General features: G+C 38.1%; 1 protein-coding gene across 1 annotated transcript; it reads right to left on the bottom strand.

Moving 5' to 3' along the window:
• Window positions 1-577: 577 nt before the first annotated feature.
• LOC124943527 (NAC domain-containing protein 82-like) lies at window positions 578-1,642 on the bottom strand. The gene is made up of 3 exons (XM_047484026.1): window positions 1,495-1,642; window positions 1,122-1,417; window positions 578-1,009 (listed from the first exon to the last, which is right to left on the bottom strand). Exons 1-3 carry the CDS (start codon window positions 1,640-1,642, stop codon window positions 578-580), a joined length of 876 nt encoding a protein of 291 aa, XP_047339982.1.
• Between the last annotated feature and the right edge of the window lie 19,799 nt (window positions 1,643-21,441).

Below are 21,441 nucleotides of genomic sequence, written 5' to 3' on the forward strand. Positions count from 1 at the left end.
TTGCGAAACAGGAGATTCTGTGGCTATGTCAATCATGCCATTTTTGTGAATCGTGTCGTTCGCGACGATCGTGCCGTTCGTGACGATCGTGCCGTTGATTATGTTGTGTCAACTATGTTGATCGTGCCGTCGATTGTGATGTGTCAACCGTGCACGATCGTATCTCCATAGGTTTTCTCTCATATCTTTAAAGTTTATATTCATAAATCTTCAAAAGTGTTTTTTAAATATCTTCAATTTATTAAAAATGCAATTAAAGTAGTGTCACCTTAAGTAAAATCATAATTGATATTCTTATAAACATTTTTGTCCTTTTCATTTCAATGAACTATTTGACCATCAAGCAACATTACAGTTAATAATATGTTGTCTAAGTGCATAAACAAACAAACAATACTTACTGTAGATTATATAATGAAAGATGAATAATTTTCCATTGAATATTATCATACTATTTACCAATAACAATTGAAATAATGGAACAAAACCAAATATCCTCTTGACAAAATTTTACTCTAAAGTTATAATACAAGTTATAATACAGAGATTAATCCTATCCTATGTCCTAACCCCAGCTTCAAATGAGTGAACAATTAAGCAAATCAGAGAAACCTCCACCGTTGAAATGACCATTCCACTCATCCAAGAATTCTAATCCAGCAAATATATCATTTTTATCATCCCCTCCTCCTCCATGACCATGAGCATCAACAAATATGTCATGATTTATAGCATTCCCTCCTCCTCCTATAGCAGCAGCAGCAGGTACATGATCAACAACTTCATTGCAAAGAAGATTTTCAGGGTTAACAGGGGAGGATGAGCCATGATCATCTTCAACACAAGAATGAAGTTTCGACGAAGACGACGACGAGGAGGATTGATTCAAGAAGACTTCTGCAATGGTGTCATCGTCCCATTCTTCATCGTTAATTGGTGCTCCATGTTGTTCACCGTTTTTAGGGCCTAAACCACTCTTCTTGAACAATTTGCATACAACATACGAATCCTATATGTAAGTAAGAAGAAAAGACGGAGAATTTAGAAAACACGAATCAACAGAATTGTAAATGTACATGAATACATACATACATAAAAACATACATACATACCAGATCAACAACCCCTGCAGCAGTCAATGAAGGATCTTGATGAATTCTATATTCATGAATGATCCAATCCGTTCTTTCCCCTTTGGGAGCATGACCAAGGTGAAAAACCAGAGTTTTGATCATCCCAACAACAACAGTTTCCCCCCTGCTCCCCCCATTCTTCTGCCGAACATTCCTATCCTTTCCGGTAGATTTCCAATATCCCTTTTCGGTAGAACGTTTTGCCCTTACTCCACTTGAATACTTTTTCACCTTAGGACAAAAGAAATACCATTCTTGATCGCTACTCTTCCAGCAAGCTTTATCTGAAGAAGATAAGATATTTAGTAATTAATCAAGACACCCAGAAGAAGATGATCAAATTAAGTACTCGTGTACGTACCTGGAAGATCCCATGGAACGAAATCGTAAATGTTAACTTCAGAAATAACACCCGGAAGCCGTTTCTTCATCATTTTCCTTCTGAGATAATACTTGATCAGTTCGACGTCAGTAGGATGGAATCTCATTCCAGGAACAATAATACCCATTATTGTTTGATATCGACAAGTTGTCCGAACTAGAGTCTGAAGAAGATTCAATTCCAAAATCAAGAAACAACGAATTCTTCAGAAGGAGAACCAAACAAAGAGAAATAGACCGAAAGATCAAGCGACCAAGCGACGGAGGGAGAAGGAAAATATTTACGCGTCATTATAACGGTCTTTAAGTTTTTCTTTTTTTTTTCAAATATATTTACATTTTATTTTTTATTGTCAATATTTATTACATAAATTAGTTTTAAATATTAGTTTGTCTTACCATTTTTATTTATTTAAAAAATAATCATTAAATCATTTTTAAAATTAATAAAAATAAAAATAAACATTTTATTTCATTTTAACATTTTTTAATTCATTTATTATTTTAATTTATAATATTATTCATTAACAAATAAGTGTTTATATTATTTGATTTTAATTAGTTTATTATCTGAATGGATATTTATAACTAACGATCTCATTGGTGTATAGTCGCCACAATTTTTTTCATTATTAATTCTCTATGTTGTGTTTTTTTAAAATATATATAATATTAATTTTAATTATAAATAAGTATTATAACTAATTTGATAGAGAGTAAACCGTATAAGACAACCCTTTTTATGTGTTTGTTTTTTATGTTTTAATTTTTTTTAATGATATGTCACTTATTTATTATTATTTTTTAATTAATAATATATATTTTTAAAATAATTAATTTATAAAAATATATAATTACTGTATATATATAATTAATATTTTTTTAAAATAAAGTCTTACCTTTTTTAAATTATTTTCAGTTTTACGAAATTAATTTTTTATTGACATCAATGAAAAGATGTAGAGATGAATTAACAACGTATTTAAATCATATTTGTCAATAGGTCGAGATATAATTTGTATATGGTTCCGTTAGAAACACAATCGGTTAATATGTGCGTTAATCGTTCGTACACGATTCCGTCTGTAAATATTATTTGTCAATAGGTCAATACATCATTTGTACATGGTTTCGCTAAAAACTCTATATGTGGATATTGTGATCGATTTTTTTAAAAAAATATTTTTTTAGATCGACTAGCTTGAAAATTCTGGGAAACTCTTTAAAAAATTTATTTTTTTTGAAAACGTGAGGGAAATTAATGTGAATGTTTGAAAAATTGAAGTTTTAAAAATAAGGCTTTGTAGACAACTCCATATCTTACATTTCCGTCGAATCTGGGAGAGATCGGGAGTTTTTTAATGGAAAGTATGTCATAGGCCTTTTTTTTAAAACTTTTTTTCAATATTAATTAACCTCACGACTAGAGAGTCGCCACCTAATTTTAAAAATTAGGAAATTAAGAGATGTGAGTTTGGCGTTTGGTTACGTGTAGGAAAGGTTTTTTAGACGCTATGTCCCACAACGCCCCTAAGATCTCTACTAGTTAATTTTGGTCTTTTCTTTAAAACGTTCTTACGCTTTACATTTTAGAAAGAAATTAATTATATATTATCCTAGGATCACATAAATCACAAACTATAATTAAGAAAATAAAAAATATCAATAAAAATAAACCTAAATCTAAAATGCAGAAGAAAAATAATAATAATAATAAAATAAAATAAAAAACTATATAAAAATATAAAATAAACAACAACAAAAAAACCTGAAGAATGCAGCAAGCGTCGCTGGAAAAGCGTCGGCAGCAGCATTGGCCTTTCTTTTTGGTAGAATGACCTTAAAATTCAAACAACACGACCAAGTAACCCGAGACAAGACAAAACCCCATAATATTTTTGGCCAAAACTAATATTAAACAATAATTTATAACAATATAACATAAATATAAGATTTCACCCAAAGGTCACACAAAATATTCCAGATCAATATTTACAATTAAGAATATGCATATTTTGATCAATTTTTTTATATTGTTTTATTTTCAAGCAAAACTATTTAGAATTATCTAATTTTTTTTATATGTTATTATATTTACATCAAATAACATTCCTACAAAAATTCACCTAAACGTGATATGTGCAAAGTTAAGAATAAAAAATTACAAATTAAAAAATATGAAAACATACAAGTTTTGGGTCAGTTTCGGTTTTTTAATTTATATACTTATCAAATCAGTTAAAAAATTTCTGAAATTTTTAAATGTTTTCAAAAATATAGTAATTAACATGCATATAAAATTTCAGCCAAAGGGGAGATGGAAAAGGTAGAAAACCAAAAATACAAAGTCAAAGATGTAAAGGGTACTTATTTTTTAATCATATTTCGGTTATGTTAGTATTTAGGTCGAGGCTGGGGGACCGGGGTCTAGCGGTTAGCGCCTTCACTCAACGGTTGGTGTTTAATCCGGTTAGAGATTAATACCGGGTTTCAATACTACACAAACTGTCACAAACCCTTGAACCTAGTTCAAGTGCGGAAGTGGTTTGTTTCAGGTTGAAGCAGCACACACACAGGATGAATAGAACAGGATTTGAATAAGGTAGGTTTGGAGTTTGCTTGGTCGGTTTTGGGATTCAGTAAGTCGGTTTAAGTGATGTTGAATCGGTTAGAACGGTATGAATTGGTTAGTACAGATCGGTTAGAATGTAAAGCCGACAGAAAGTAAAGAACAAAACATGTTTTTATGGATGTTCGGAGATGAAACTCCTACGTCACCCCTTCCTCTCGAAACCGCGAGAAGGATATTTACTAAGGAATACACAAACACAATCCGATTGAGACTTATTTTCTGCTCGATAACACCCGTACAATTTTAACCGAAATTGTAATCACACTTCAAATAAGCACTTAAGATCTAAATCTTGTAGATAGATAAACTTGCAATCAATGATTCTTAAAACTTGTAGAGCTGGTAACCGTACAATCAGAACTTGGGTTGTTGAAATCTCTTGGAACTGGTAACTACATTTACTCCTCTTCAGCTCCTTCTTTTATAGGTGAAATGTGCCAACGGTCACATTTCATCTCCTTGAATCTGATTGGTTGAGTAGAGGTTCAATAATTCAGACCTGGCGGTCTAGGCTTCCAGTGTATAGGTCAAACCGGCTAGGTTTGTCTTTTACTCAATATGGCAACTGTCGGTTGGACAGTTGCCTGCACCTGGAGGATTGCGCCTCTGATTCATCCCGGAGTGGAAAGATCTTGTCGGACGATCTTCTGCAGCCTGCAGATTGTCTTCAGACTTGTATGAATATGGCAATACTGAAGTCTGTCCCTTCGGTATCATCCTCAACAGATACTCAAAGTATCTATTTATACTGGTCGGTTCTTTATGTTAACCGGATGACTTCCGGTTTTTCCATAACTTCAGATTGTCCGAATGTTCAACGATTTTGGCCTTCTTATTTGACCGGTCTTATCTTCTTGTTCGGTCAGGTTTTTGGTCGGTTGGGTTGCTTGACTAGTTGAGTAACTTGACCGGTTGAATTCTTTAACCGTTCCTGCACAAGAAGTTTGTTTTTGTTATGTTTTATTTAACCGATCTAATTTTATCTAACAATTTCTCCCTTTTTGATTATTTTATAAAATATTCAAAACCATGTATGAATGCAAATGTAGGCCGGTTGTTTTTAAAAGTTTATTTGGCCGGATTTTTGGAAACTGTCTTAGAAAAATTTTTCGAAAAATTTTGGAAAAATTTTGAGAAAAAAAAAATTTGGAAAAAATTTTATATTTTTATCTTATCAATTTCTTCCTTTTTGATTATTTTATTTAAAATATTCAAAACTATGTAGGAATTCAAATGTAGGCCGGTTTCCAAAAATACTTGATATATATATAAAAATATACTAAGGTAAAAATATTTGATATATATAAAATTTAAACTAAAGTAAATTTAGGAAATATAAGTAAAGAAAGCCCCTATTTCTTCTTCCTGGGCGGCAAGTATTTGTCCAGCATTTCATTAGTTGTCTTTCCCTTGACCGTTGGAACAGGCCTGGAGGAAGATCCTTGACTGCCTGAAGTGCCGGTGAACGGGGAAGCCGGTGGAGCAAACGATCTGATTGGAGCTACGTCAAGACCTCGCGGTCTTTTGTTTAGCGGTACGTCTTCTTCGTCGAGATCTTCATTTTCATGTGAAGCCGGGTTGCTTGGAGGGTCGACAACCGTGTCAGTAACTCTGTCTATTAACTTTGAGATGGCCGCCCTCTTGGAAGAATTCTTTCTCTTTCTTGTAACCGGACCGGATTGGGAAGCAACCGCTTTGGACTTCTGATGAGCCTCGGCGAAATCATTGTATGCTGTCTGTTGGCCGATTAGTCGAGCCGCATCTTCATTCTGCTGAACCGCTACGGCAGGTGCAAGGTTTTCTAATGTCTGCAAATTTCCGGCCAGGGTCGCATCTGCCTCCGCCATTTCCTTTTGAAGCCTAGTTTGCTCGTCCAGGGCATCTTGAATCTGTTGAGCCGCGAGCGCATTTGCTTCCTCAAGTGCCTTATCGGCTGCCAGCTTTGCCGCTATCATCTCAGCTAGCTGTTCGGTGATCGCTTTTAGATCGGCCTCGGTCTTGGCATGCTTCTCCTCAAGCATTACCACTCTCTCAAGTGTGGAACCGACCTGGACACCGGATTGAGCCAAGTCCCCATCAATCTTTTTCAGCTTCTGATCGGTTGTTAGTTGATTAAGTTCTGTCATACCGACCTTTTGGCTTGTAAGGGCGAGGTCGGCTTCCAACTTCTTAGTGACGGCCTCCAATGCCTTAGTTCTGTTAGTGTTATCACTGTACAGGAGGTCGGTCATGCCGTATTTGTCCTCAACGGACGTGATCCGTCCGACCGCGGTTTGTAGCTCTTTATTTGTAGACTCAATCATCTCGATTGATCTAGTCGTGGTTTCTTTTATCTCCTTTTGCCACGGCAGAATTACGGCATTGACGAATTCTTCTTTAAGGTCCTTTACCCTATGGGGAAGCAACCGCTTTGGACTTCTGATGAGCCTCGGCGAAATCATTGTATGCTGACTGTTGGCCGATTAGTCGAGCCGCATCTTCATTCTACTGAACCGCTACGGCAGGTGCAAGGTTTTCTAATGTCTGCAAATGTCCGGCCAGGGTCGCATCTGCCTCCGCCATTTCCTTTTGAAGCCTAGTTTGCTTGTCCAGGGCATTTTGAATCTGTTGAGCCGCGAGCGCATTTGCTTCCTCAAGTGCCTTATCGGCTGCCAGCTTTGCCGCTATCATCTCAACTAGATGTTCGGTGACCGCTTTTAGATCGGCCTCGGTCTTGGCATGCTTCTCCTCAAGCATTGCCACTCTCTCAAGTGTGGAACCAGCCTGGACACCGGGTTGAGCCAAGTTCCCATCAATCTTTTTCAACTTCTGATCGGTTGTTAGTTGATTAAGTTCTGTCATACCGACCTTTTGGCTTGTAAGGGCGAGGTCGGCTTCCAACTTCTTAGTGACGGCCTCCAATGCCTTAGTTCTGTTAGTGTTATCACTGTACAGGAGGTCGGTCATGCCGTATTTGTCCTCAACGGACGTGATCCGTCCGACCGCGGTTTGTAGCTCTTTTTTTGTAGACTCAATCATCTCGATTGATCTAGTCGTGATTTATTTTATCTTCTTTTGCCACGGTAGAATCACGGCATTGACAAATTCTTCTTTAAGGTCTTTTACCCTATCTTCTGTTATAGCTAGTACCGAATCCCCGGTTTGAAGAGAGACGCGCTGATCGTTGGGCAGTGTACCCGTCCTGATGTCGGTGTTGTTGATTTCCTGTTCCGGTGGAGGAGAGAAATGCTCACCTTTGGCCGGATTTGGACCGCCTTCATCCTCAGGTGGAGATCTGGAGAAATGCGACGCCTCCTGATGTTCGAGTTTAGATTCCAACCGTGTCATCTCCTCGGTCAGTACCCGTTCTTTGACCGCTAGCATGTCCAACACCAAGAGCTCAAGTTGAGAGTCCGATGTCCCTGGGATGTGGTTTCCTTGAAGACGTTGGATGTGTTCGGTGAGCCCCAGTAACCGAGAATGCGGTTCGACCATCCTACTTCGTCGAAGAGCGGTCAAGACGCTCTAAGCCTTTGTTAGGTTGAATACTTCTGCTTCCATCTCAACTAGTGTTTCAAATTTTCGGTCAGCTAGGAGGTTCGGTAGCATGTTGTTGTAGAATATTTCTTGCCGGTTCAGGGCCTAGTGATAGTAAACGTCGGTTGTCGCGTGAGCCTGCTCATGAATTTCTTCCATGATTCGGTTGACGAGGTCCTCGCCCGTTTGCCGGATGTGTTCGTCCGAGGTATTCGTTTGCCCAGTCAGACCGGTTTCGTCATCGTCAGTTCTTGCCGATTGTTCCTCGACTACCGGCTCTTTCCCTTTTCTAGTTCGATTCTCTCCGGTGTGGTGTGAGGCGGTTCGGCTAGAGTTGGATGCCGAATTTTCAGTGTTAAGAGTGTCGGACTGCGGATTAGCAGATCCGGTCGGTTGCTTGTCCGCCTTGCCTCCGGATCTTTCTTTGACCGGAGCCATTTTCTTTCTAGCATGTCTCTTCTTTCGGCCACTTGTAGAACCGGGGGCCTTCTTTTTGCTTTGCTTCTCCTCCGGTTTGAGAAATTGATGGGATTTTATAACTTTGCTAGGCGGAAGAAAAACACCGGGGACGATGTTAGCGTTGAAATGACGCATTAGCTTGCTTAGTGGGACGGCGTATCCCCATGACCGTTTGGATGTCGGATCCACCATCTCACATAAGTTTGTGAAGACCACCTTTGCCCAGTTGATTTTGGTGTCGTTGACTAAACCGACAATCATCTCAATCTTTATCCGGGTGAGGCTATCATAGTTGCCTCCTCGCGCATGAACCGATTTGGTGAAAATCTCGCACATTGGTCTATATTCCGGTTTAAGTGAGGTTTTCTTACCGGATACCGCGATAGGGACCTCCGTATCTGAAAGATCCTAACAAGCCGCCTGGAAAGTTTCCTCGTCTGTGACCACCGAGAAGTCGCTCCCCTCGGTTGGTAGATGTAGTACTTCAGCAACCGATTCCTTCGTCAGTTTGAACGGTTGTTCGCCTATAGTTGCGGTTATCGTCCCTTCGCTGAGGGCGGCGGTTTGAAAGAATTCGGTGACCGCTTCCTGATACAATACGAATGGTCCGTTCAAGAAATGTTCAAGACCGGACTTTGAGATCTGGGTTAACACCCGTTTTGCTTCCGCCAAACTATTCGCCCGAATCTCATCGAAGTCGACCTGGACGATGTAGGTGAACAGCACAGATTCGCGACCCATTGTAGGTTGAATAATTGAAATTTTGAAAGATTCGAGAGCTAGAGAGAGAAAGCCGATTCGCGTGAGATTGAAAGAAAATGGTTAAGGACCCTATTTATAGTCGCGGGTTGGAGTTTCAACCGCCGCGAACTGTCATGTTAACTTTGGGCGTGAATTTTCCCTCCAAAATGCTTTGGGCGGCAAATGGTGGGCGGGAAACATTGAGCGGGCTTTTGATGCGGTTGTTTAACCAGCGATGAAACGATTTGTACTTGTAACCGATTATGAAGCGGTTAATTAACCGATGATAAACAGCAGAATGACCGGTTAGTCAACGAGGTAGTTAGTATTTTTAGCCGGTTAGTCATTTAGATAGATATTTTAATAATGTGAATTTGACTCGGTTTACAAACTCAAATAATCATTCAATGAAAGAGAGCATAATATAGACCGATATATAGATCGGTTTAAGATACACAAGATACAGGATTATAACTTATGTAATAATTATTCTAGAGAGTTTTTCCTCCACCCCTTCCTCATTGAGAACATTTGATAGGTACGCCGGTGTACCCGGTCCAAAATCTTGACTATGTGCAAGAAGGAGACGGCTTATGTGAGGGGCGTAGCCGAGACCTTTCTTTGTCTCGACATAGTCCTCAGGTTATTGAAGATGACCGATGACCAATTTATGGGGGTGTTGCTGACGATGTAAGTCATCATGTCGAAGACTCTATTAGAGTAATGTTGGTTCGGAGATTGGCAGATGATGGATCGGTTGACAATCTCGTGAAGGAGTTGGATGTGATGGGCGAGGCGAGTTTTCAGACCGTGGTTCTCCACCGGCACCTCGGTTCCGGAGAACAATTCTGAATAGTCAATTGCTGCTCTGCCCACCCGGGATGGAAAATCGGAAAACCCTTCAGTGGGAAGATTAAACATCCGGGCGAATGCGCTTTCGTTCAGAAAAACGGTGCGCCTTTTCACCACGGAGACAATGATATCGCCACTCATGGATGCGTTGTTGAAGAATTCCAGTACTTCTGGAATGAGCATAGGTCCGGATTCTTCGAGGAAATCACGAAGGCCGGTGTCGATTAGAGATTCAAAAAGAAGTTCCTTCGTTTCCAGATCATCGAATTAAAGGATTGAGTCGAAATCAATGCACAAATAGTTTCTTAGTGTGCGGTTCGACATGCTTTCAGACTTTGCCAAGAGAGAGAGAGTTTAAGAAATTCTGATTTTTTTGAGGTATGGTGAATTGATAAGATGGGGTTTCTTATATAGATTTGAGATTGGAGGGAAAATAGGGGCATTTAATGCTGAAATTAAGTTTTGTCTTATTTATGAAGGGAATATTTATGTTTCCAAAACTCCTTGGGAAGGAGTTACTTTTGACCGGTTGCGGAGCTCGAGGTGGAGAATCTAGTTAGAAATTAACTAAGTTTGTGTAATTTCCCATGTAGTTGGAAGTTGAAAGTTACTTTTCATTCATGAAAGAGAAATACAAGAAACCGAAAGGAACATAGTTGAAACCGAAAGAGGCATAGTCTAAACCGAAATGATCATAATGAAGAGGAGTAATAATACAATCGGTGCGTACAACAAAATGACCGGTTGTAAGAGGGAATGACTTAATTGTCGGAGGAGTTGAAGTGTCGGTTCTTCCTCTTTCATGCCTTCTCGAACCGCTCATAGAATGAGTCGGTAACTTCCTTGGTTATGACCTATGCCTGATTTAGTCCTTCACCCGGACAAAGTGGAACCCCGAGTTCCATAAGTAGGCAGCTGACCTAGGAGATGAGGCCGGTTTGGCGAATACTGATTATCTAGATCAGGACATCAAATAACACCCTTGACCAGTTGACCGGCGTATCTGTTGTGATAGCGGTCATCATGTTGAAAGATGTAGCACAGTAGGTGTTGGTCACATCCTTACCTAGGATGCCACGACCAATGATATCATTGAGTAGCTGGTATTCAGCCCTCAGTGATGACCTAGAACCATGGTCACTAACCGGATGATTAGACCGAGAGAAGCTTAAGGAAATTTCGGCTTTTAGTGCGGCTGGAACATTCAGATCAGTGATCGTTTGCTTCGGAAGATCGAAGCATCTGACGAAGTCACTCTCCGAAAAATCAAACACGGTCCCTCCGACCCCAGATTGAATGAGGGTGTCGAAATGAGGGGTAACCCGGAAAACCCTGGCATTATAGAAGAACTCCAGGACGGTTTCGGGGAAAATGACATGTTTGTCTTCTAGAAAGGATTTTAGACCGGTGTCTTCAAGTGACTTAATCATTTTGAAGATTTCATAATGCTCTGTACTTTGAGCAGAATCGAAATCAACTTGGAGAATGTTTGGAAAACTGAGACATTTTGTCTTAGTGAGATGATAAGTTGATACTTGTGAATGTTTTGTCTGAGATTTACCTAACTTATATATTAGTGGAGGGATGATAGTATTATCCAGTGGGTGACAGTTGATGTATTCTATTGACCGTAGGATAAAATATATCGCATGAAATAAGCATGTCTACAACCTAGGATGTGAGTCATAGGCCTGGACGATGAAAGATATCATATCTTCACGTCTTTTGAGGTATGATCATTTTGCTTTGAAAATGTATCTTTTCAGAACAGATAAGTCTAAACAGAGATAATTGTTCCACTTTTGTTCGGAAGCCAAATAATCCGAAGTATATTATTTCCAAACCGGTCGGTTTTCAGTTATTTGTTCCGATGCGGTTAATTGGTGCATGCACTAAGTAACCGATCGGTTTTCTATAACTGATAGACAAAGCGGTTCTTCAATAGGTACCTTGGTGAATTCAGATTCCGATGATTTAGGAAGAGCTACCGGTTTTGTCTGTCCGAACCGATTTTCCCTTTTAGACATTTCTAAGAGATAAGCTGATTAATATCGGTTAAACCAAGTATGTTTTTGAAGTGAGAAAACTTAGCTTCCTGCAGGGGCTTTGTGAAGATATCGGCTACTTGTTGTTCGGTAGATACGTATTCCAGCCGGATATGCTTCAACATGACATGTTCCCTGATGAAGTGATGCCTTATGTCGATGTGCTTGGTTCTAGAATGTAGGTCCGGATTGTATGTAATTGCTATGGCACTTGTGTTATCACAGAATATTGGAGACTTTTCGGCGGTGATACCGAAATCCTTCAGTTGTTGTTGGATCCAAAGAAGTTGTGAACAGCAACTTCCGGCTGCCAGATATTCGGCTTCTACGGTTGACGTGGCAACCGATGTCTGTTTCTTGTTGTGCCATGAAACAAGCCGATCACCTAGGAATTGGCATGTTCCGCTGGTACTTTTTCTGTCAACTTTGCAACCTGCATAGTTTGCATCTGAGTAACTTGTGAGGTTAAAGGATGAGTCCTTTGGATACCATAGACCGACTTCGGGGGTTCCCTTTAGGTATTTCAAGATTCGCTTTGCGGCTGTGTAGTGAGACTGTTTTGGATTAGCCTGGAATCTTCTACACACACCGACCGCAAATAGTATATCCGGTCTACTTGCTGTCAGGTATAGAAGAGAACCGATGATTCCTCGGTAAGCTGTCAAGTCTACTACCTGACCGTGATCATCCTTGTCCAATTTGACTTATGAGCTCATTGGGGTAGCGGCTGAAGAGCATGTATCCATCCCAAATTTCTTTAGAAGTTCCTTTGTGTATTTAGGTTGACTGATGAAAGTTCCTCCATCGAGTTGCTTAACCTGAAGACCTAGGAAGAAACTTAATTCTCCCATCATACTCATCTCAAATTTGTTAGTCATCAAGGTTGAGAATTTATCACATAGCTTAGGATCGGTTGAGCCGAAGATGATATCATCTACATATATTTGAACAAGTAGGATATGTTCCTTTTTCTCAAATTTAAATAGTGTTTTGTCCACCAAACCGATGGTGAAATCATGTTTTAACAGAAATGCAGTTAGTGTATCATACCAAGCTCTAGGAGCTTGTTTTAAACCGTACAAGGCTTTGTTTAAGCGGGTATACATGATTAGGCAGGTCAGCATTTTTAAAACCGGGTGGTTGTTTAACATATACTTCCTCACGTAGTTCACCATTCAAAAATGCACTCTTGACATCCATTTGAAAAACTTTAAATTTTTTGAAAGCAGCAAAGGCCAGAAAAATTCTAATGGCTTCAATCCTAGCTACAGGGGCAAATGATTCTTCAAAATCAATGCCTTCTTCCTGTTTATATCCTTGTTCCACTAATCTGGCTTTGTTCCTCGTGACCAAACCGTCTTCATTGAGTTTATTTCTAAATAACCATCTTGTTCCTATGACCGGTTGATCTTTCGGTCTAGGGACTAGGTACCAGACTTTGTTCCTCGTGACCAAACCGTCTTCATTGAGTTTGTTTCTAAATACCCATCTTGTTCTTATGACCGGTTGATCTTTCGGTCTAGGGACTAGGTACCAGACTTTTAGCTCTTCTTGCATTCCCAAGATCCAATCCGGATCTGACAATGCGTCATCCACTCTTTTTGGCTCAATCTGGGAAATGAAAGCGAAATTAAAGTATTTCTCCAGAATTTGTCGCCTAGTTCGAACGGGTTCTGAAGGATCACCTTTAATTAGCTCAGGAGGATGATTTGTGTTCCTTTTGAGATTTAGTTCAAGAGTGTCTACCAAATCACTGTTTACTTGATCAAGGCTAGACATATCGGTAGGGTGAACAAAAGTGTCAGACCGACCGATTTCCTCGGTTTGAACCGAGGTGTCAGCTTCCTGTCGTATGACAACTTGATCCGGCTGGGTTTCATCATTACCCATTTGGTCATGGACAAACCGTCTGAAAACTGGAACCTCATCTTCACTATCAGAATGGATATTGTTATTTTCCAATCTGTTGTGTAGATCAAAGGATGATGCAATGTTACTTTCAACTGATTCATCGAAAACGACATGAAGAGATTCCTCCACGGTTAGAGTTCTAGTATTGTACACTCTATAAGTTTACTTACTGTTGAATAACCTAACATGATCCCAATATCGGATTTTTCATCAAAAGCAGATAAATAATTTTTACCATTTATGTGAATGTAACACTTACAACCGAAAATTTTAAGATACCTGAGGTTAGGAATCCTATCAAAGTATACCTCATGCGATGTTTTGTTGTGAAACTTGTTAATCAGAGACCGGTTTTGTGTGTGACATGCAGTGTTGATAGCCTCAGCCTAGAATTTCTGGGCACACCCGAATCGACTATCATGGACCTTGCGGCTTCCTTGAGAGTTCGGTTTCTTCTCTCGGCCAGGCCATTCTGTTGAGGAGTCCTAGCACTAGACAACTCATGTCTAATACCGGATTCATCAAGGAATGCATTTAGTGTACTATTTGTAAATTCGGTTCCTCTATCACTCCTAATGCTATTGATGCGTGTGATTTTTCATTTTGTAAGCGTTTAAGCAGTGTAATTAAATTTGATGCGGTTTCACATTTGGATGTCAAAAATATTACCCATGTATACCTAGAATAATCATCAACAACTACCATAGTATAAAGCATGCCACCTAGGCTGACGACCCTAATCGGTCCAAATAAGTCCATGTGAAGAAGATCTAAGCATCGGTTAGACTGGATGTGTTCTTTACTTTTAAAGGTTGTCTTAGTTTGTTTACCCATTTGACATGCTGAACAAACCTTATCCTTATTGAATACTATATCAGGAATTCCTTCAACTAGCTTTTTGCCGCGGATATAGTTTAAGGTTTTTAGGTTTAAGTGGTTTAACCTTTTATGCCACAGCCAGGTTTGATCGGTTTTAGCCACCATGCAAACAGGGTATTCTACTTTATTTTTCCAATCTACCTTGTAAATATTTCCTAACCTATTTCCGGTTAGCAGTATGATACCTTGAGAATTTTTGACTAAGCATGCATGTTTAAGGAATTCTATAGTGTATCCAGCATCACACATTTGGTTAATGTTTAGCAGGTTAAAATGTAGGTTTTCAACTAAGAGTACATTATCAATTGTTAAATTACCATGGACAATCTTACCCTTGCCCACGGTTCTACCTTTTGAGTTATCGCCGAAGGTAATCATTGCACCGGTTTCTATTCTAATGTCGGTTAGAAGATTGTTGTTTCCAGTCATGTGTCTGGAGCAACCGCTATCCAGGTACCACTCGGAGTTTCCTAGCCGTTTCTTCATATCCTGCAAATTATACATATTTACAACTATTTGGTACCCACATTTACTTGGGTCCACAGGCGATTAGTCCCTTAGGTATCCAGACTTTAATAAGTCGGACAACTTTCCTGGTTATAGTTCTAACTAGTTTTCCTACACTCGGTTTGGAGTCTTTCTACTTTCCTAAAGGTGCCTTATTCAGAGGTGGCCTTTGGTTTAACCTATGTGGTTCAGCTTTCTTACCTTTGGGCCGGTTGGCTATCCTTTTCTTAGGGTGGAGCCATTTTTCAGAGCTAAATGGACTTACATAGATTAGTTCGTCTTCCGGATATGAGGCACTTTGTTCCTCATCGTCGGTTAAGGAGCTCTTGACAAACTTTACAAAGGGAAGGTTGACTTTTGTAAGCTTTATTTTGTCCGAATGGTTCCGGTTGGCGGAGTCGTTGTCATTGTACCCAAGACCAAATTTTCATTTGGGATGTCTTTTGTACTTAGACATCTGGTTCACCATGTCACTAGATCTTTTCCATACGGCTATTCGATATTGGATTCAGGCATCATCCTCTTCGGTCAGCTCTTGGACTGATTCCTTGAACTGTTTGATTTTAGAGGATAGTTCCGGTGCTATCTCGGTTTCCAGAGTTTTATCAGGTTGGATGATTTTTGGTTCGGTCAAGGTAGGTGCTATGGGATCGGTTCTAAAGTTGAGTTGGGTAGATATTAATGTTAATAAGTTCTTATACTCTACTACCATATCATTTAATGCATTGAATAACTCATCTTTAGTAAATTCTTCATAGGGAGAGTCAAATACTTGTTCCTCATTTTTCATGAGACATGTGAGTTCATCATCACTGTCACTGTGTGCCCATAGGCTTCCTCCATCATCGGCTATCAGTGCTTTCTGAACTTCACTTCCTTCACCGGTTTGTTGATAGTTATTTCGGTGATTCTGATCATCCGGTTTCCGGTCATCCCGCCTAAGTTTTCTACATTCCCACCTGAAATGTCCCAAACAATTGCAGTTATAACATCTAATATTAGATTTATCACCGTAGTTATAGTTGTTGTTGTTTGTAGGTTGGCTTCTCTTCATGAATCTGCCAAATTTCTGTGCAAGCATTGCCATGGCATCCTATGTGAATTGTTCAGCGGTTCTGATCGGTGCATGAGCAACCGGTTCTGTGGATGTGACTAATGCTCTTGTTGAGGTTGAGGCTGAGAGTTCATATTCAGTCCTTGATCTAATTTCAAACTCATATGCCTTAAGATCTTTGAATACATCGTGTAGCTTCATCTTGCTTAGACAGTTTGATTCCCTCATCACCATTGTCTTTATATCCCATGCACTTGGAAGAAATCTTAGTGCTTTCATGATGATTTCCTTGTTGTCATACTTCTTTCCAAGAGTTGATATCTCATCTATCACATCTGTGAACCAGTCACTGTATTCTCTCATTGTTTCTCCCGGTTTCATCTTGATGTTTTCAAACTTCTGGGTAGCCACCATTATCTTATTTTCCTTGGTTCTTTCATTTCCCTCATGAATTTGAATCACCGCTTCCCATATTTCCTTTGCGGTTTTGCAATATCTGACCTTACAGAATGTATTCATATCCAAACCGTTAGTGATGCGGTTTCTGGCGTGGTTGTCCAAATTGTTTCTTCTCCTGTCTTCAGCTGTTCAGTACTTTATGACTTTATCAATCTTTACCGGTCCTTCAGTAAGGATGAACTGCATCTCGTCATCCATGGTGATTAAGTGCAGGTGCATGCGTGCCTTCCAGTTGGCAAAGTCTTCACCTTCTAGCATTGGGGGCCGATCGAAAGACATGCTTGCTTGAGTATTGAAACTAATTGCTCTGATACCAATTGTTAGGATCTAGGTCGAGGCTGGGGGACCGGGGTCTGGCCGGTTAGCGCCTTCACTCAACGGTTGGTGTTTAATCCGGTTAGAGATTAACACCGGGTTTCAATACTACACAAACTGTCACAAACCCTTGAACCTAGTTCAAGTGCGGAAGTGGTTTGTTTCAGGTTGAAGCAGCACACACACAGGATGAATAGAACCGGATTTGAATAAGGTAGGTTTGGAGTTTGCTTGGTCGGTTTTGGGATTCAGTAAGTCGGTTTAAGTGATGTTGAATCGGTTAGAACGGTATGAATTGGTTATTACAGATCGGTTAGAATGTAAAGCCGACAGAAAGTAAAGAACAAGACATGTTTTTATGGATGTTCGGAGATGAAACTCCTACGTCACCCCTTCCTCTCAAAACCGCGAGAAGGATATTCACTAAGGAATACACAAACACAATCCGATCGAGACTTATTTTCTGCTCGATAACACCCGTACAATTTTAACTGAAATTGTAATCACACTTCAAATAAGCACTTAAGCTCTAAATCTTGTAGACAGATAAACTTGCAATCAATGATTCTTAGAGCTTGTAGAGCTGGTAACCGTACAATCAGAACTTGGGTTGTTGAAAACTCTTGGAACTGGTAACTACATTTACTCCTCTTCAGCTTCTTCTTTTATAGGTGAAATGTGCCAACGGTCACATTTCATCTCCTTGAATCTGATTGGTTGAGAAGAGGTTCAGTAATTCAGACTTGGCGGTCTAGGCTTCCAGTGTATAGGTCAAACCGGCTAGGTTTGTCTTTTACTCAATATGGCAACTGTCGATTGAACTGTTGCCTGCACCTGGAGGATTGCGCATCTGATTCATCCCGTAGTGGAAAGATCTTGTCGGACGATCTTCTTCAGCCTGCAGATTGTCTTCAGACTTGTATGAATATGGCAATACTGAAGTCTGTCCCTTTGGTATCATCCTCAACAGATACTCAAAGTATCTATTTGTACTGGTCGGTTGTTTATGTTAACTGGATGACTTCCGTTTTTTCTATAACTTTAGATTGACCGAATGTTCAACGATTTTGGCCTTCTGATTTGACCGGTCTTATCTTCTTGGTTGGTCAGGTTTTTAGTCGGTTGGGTTGCTTGACCGGTTGAGTAACTTGACCGGTTGAGTAACTTGACCGTTCCTGCACAAGAAGTTTGTTTTTGTTAAATTTTATTTAACCGATCTAATTTTATATAACAGGTTATGTCTTTGTTTTGATTTTGAACTTTCTATTTTTGTATCCATGTTACATAAAATACATATTTACATGATCATGCACGAAATTAAAGAGGCCAAGAAAACAATAAATTAAAATATGCAATGATTTTTATTTAATGAAATAGGCAAAAACGTTGTAAAAAAAAGAAAGAGGAAATCAAAAGCTTATAATATGACTGCTCTTGATTTCGGTTGTGCAAGGAATTGGGCAGCCTAGGGATATGAGAGAATGAAAAATATTTTTTTTTTTAAAAGAAGAAGGTCACGTGAATGTAAAAAAGAGAGAGCCCAGAACCCTTTGTTAGGGTGTTAAGCGTGGTATTTATAGGCAAAGCTATAAAACCCTAGGGACCAAAGACTCATTTAACACACTTGACCGTTGGAAAGAACAACTATTTCAAACATTTACAATAATGGATCAATCTCCACTTCACCACTTGACATGTCACTAAATGTCAAGTTTTCATCCAATGAGATTTAAGCTTTTAATAATAATGATGTAATACTTGGTCATTTTAATTTTTAATTAAAAAATAATGACCAAGCCTTCATGCTCACAGTTGAATCCTTCTTTCTTGCAATTTTTTTTGAATCTTCCTTTTCTCTCTTTGACGACACTTCTTCCTTCATCTTTTTTATTTAACTCACGGTTGTGGAGAGATTTCACGTTCTTCTGTTAGTTTTTTCTGCACCGTTATCCCTTTATCCTACAAAAGAAATAAAATTAAAACAAACAATTAAAAAAATCAATTTTATTATTATTATTAATTATTCCTATGTCTAAGGAATAAATATAATTATAATAAAATGCTAACTAACTTAAAAAATAAAATTACAAAACCCAATCTAACAAACTAATCTAACAAACTTTTATAAAAAACGTTATTACATATTTTGTAAAATATATATTTTAAATACTCAAGGTAATTAATTAAATAAAACTCTAAATATTTTAAGTATAATAACTTCCCTAAGTGTTGTAACATAGACAAATTACTATCTTAACTTATTAAGAATTCAAAATCAATTATTTTCGAAACTCAATTGTTCTAAAAATAATCGTCTTTAAAATAAATCGTGCAATAAGCCCGTGAATGAATTCGTGAAACTTGTATAGGCTCGGATTTATTAAAAGCATAAACTAAAAAATTGGCGGGGTAAACATGAGTGTCTACAGAATGCCCGTCTTGGACAAAATTTGTAGAAAACACTCGGTTTAGAAAAATGCATGTCCAAGCTTGAAAATAGACACGACATTTTGAAAACACCCAATTTATAGTTTATTTTTGGCTTCCTTGAATGAAACGAGAACAAACCTGACGAGTCTCTCGAGAGACCCGTGTAATTTACCATCCACTCGTTGACGATTCAACTCTGTTTAGAATATGCATCGCTCCTAGTTTATTGAATAGAGAGATAATTTGAAGTCTTTTGAGACATTAGCCTACTATAAGTTGGTATGAAGGAAAACCCAACCTATGCAGACTGGAGATCCCAAGAACTAGGTTCAATGGGACAACCTAATTGTACTGACTTGGAAAGTTATTGTTAGGATTAATCCTATAACGAAACAATAATATTTTGACGAGGATAAGTATATCGCTTTTAATGATTTTTTGTGAGCAAAGAGATCACCTATGTGAGGGAGAAGTGGGGCCGCTTCGAAAGAATTGCACGGCTCAATTCTAGACCCTCTCACAGAACCAGGCACGTGTTCCATGGCCAAAATGGACACAACCATGAGAGAGCTTGACATGTATTAGGGAGAATTCTATGTGAAAGTGTGTAATCGTTTACACAAAAGGCAGAATAGTTCAAGGACATCGAGTCTACTAATCAACGAGTAAAGTTATATGCTTTCACAAGGGAAGGTTCAAAGGGTTACACCTACCTATCCTATGTAGAATTCAGCTGTTGAATCTTTCACCGGGTTAATCTTTCAATTTCCATTAATGTGGGGGATTGTTGGAATTAAGCTAATTCCATTAATGAATGGAAATAAGATTGTAAATAAATAAAATCAAATAAAATTCACACAAATTCAAACGTGAATTAACAGTGAATTTAATCCAAATTATAATTAAATATTAATTGTTTAATTAATATTTAATGTCTAATTAGAAAATTAAAGCATAATGTTAGGAGAAACATTTAACTTTAATTGGCCTATTGGCTAACGTATGGACTCTTCAATTAGCTAGCATTAGCATTGAATGTCTAACATTGCATTTCTACAAATCAACGTATAGGCTGATGTTAATTAGTTATGGATTAATTAACAAATGAATGAGCAATATTTATTACTAATAAACGTTTGGATGGTTTTATTTACAGGTTTAATTCTCAGCAATATATACCCATTCATTATTCATTTTACAGATACTTCATCCTTCATCTTTCTCACTCTAGAATTCCAAAAGCCTTCTTCTTGTTTTGTGAGTGTTCTTCGAGTTCTTCGCTCGATATTTTCCGTTGAAACCCGGTGATAGTTCAGGTACTTTATCAAGCTCGTTGTGTAGTGATTCCGGTGCTGAATCACTACTAGATTCGTTGTACCCTGGGAGACAGCCATCTGTGACAAGCTCTAGCACACGGAGAGACGGTGGAACTGTTTTAAGGGAAATGTGTTTAACACATGCCTCGAATCAACCATCAAATACGGTGATATTGTTCTTCGTATATCTTATTTTATTTTTATTTATTTGTAACATCGTATGTATATATATTTTTCTGTTATTCAAGACATTATTTCTAACAAAATATTCATACCCTAATATACAAAAATTATCATCTATCTCCATTTTTTTTTTAAGTCATATAAATATTTAATTTCTCTTATTTTTATGACAGGTTTTGAATTTTCATAATCCATTGTTTCCCTTCTATGTGAATCAGAATATCAGACAATATATGATGAAAAAGTAAGACACTTTTTATCGCCTTATTCTTAATTATGCGATTTCATGGTTGGATAGGTAGATTTCATGTTTGAAGAACAAGTACCATACTAGATCTCCCATCTGTCCGGATCTCTGCAACATCATCTCCGAGCAAATAAAAGAGAAATTAGAGATTGCTTGTATTTTGTGTTAAACAAATAATTTATATATTAGTTTGTATTTTGTGTTGTATTTTGTAAATAATTGTATTTATTCACGGTAATTATTATTATTAGTTTTAAATTTTGAATTGTGAGGGAGCTATATTTTAATTTAATTCAATTCTGAAATTTACTTAATGACTAAATAAAATAAATAAATTTATTCTTAATATTTAATAATAATTTTTTAATATTTAATTATATC

The sequence above is a fragment of the Impatiens glandulifera genome, chromosome 6, assembly GCF_907164915.1.
Source record: "Impatiens glandulifera chromosome 6, dImpGla2.1, whole genome shotgun sequence".
Classification (NCBI taxonomy): domain Eukaryota; kingdom Viridiplantae; phylum Streptophyta; class Magnoliopsida; order Ericales; family Balsaminaceae; genus Impatiens; species Impatiens glandulifera.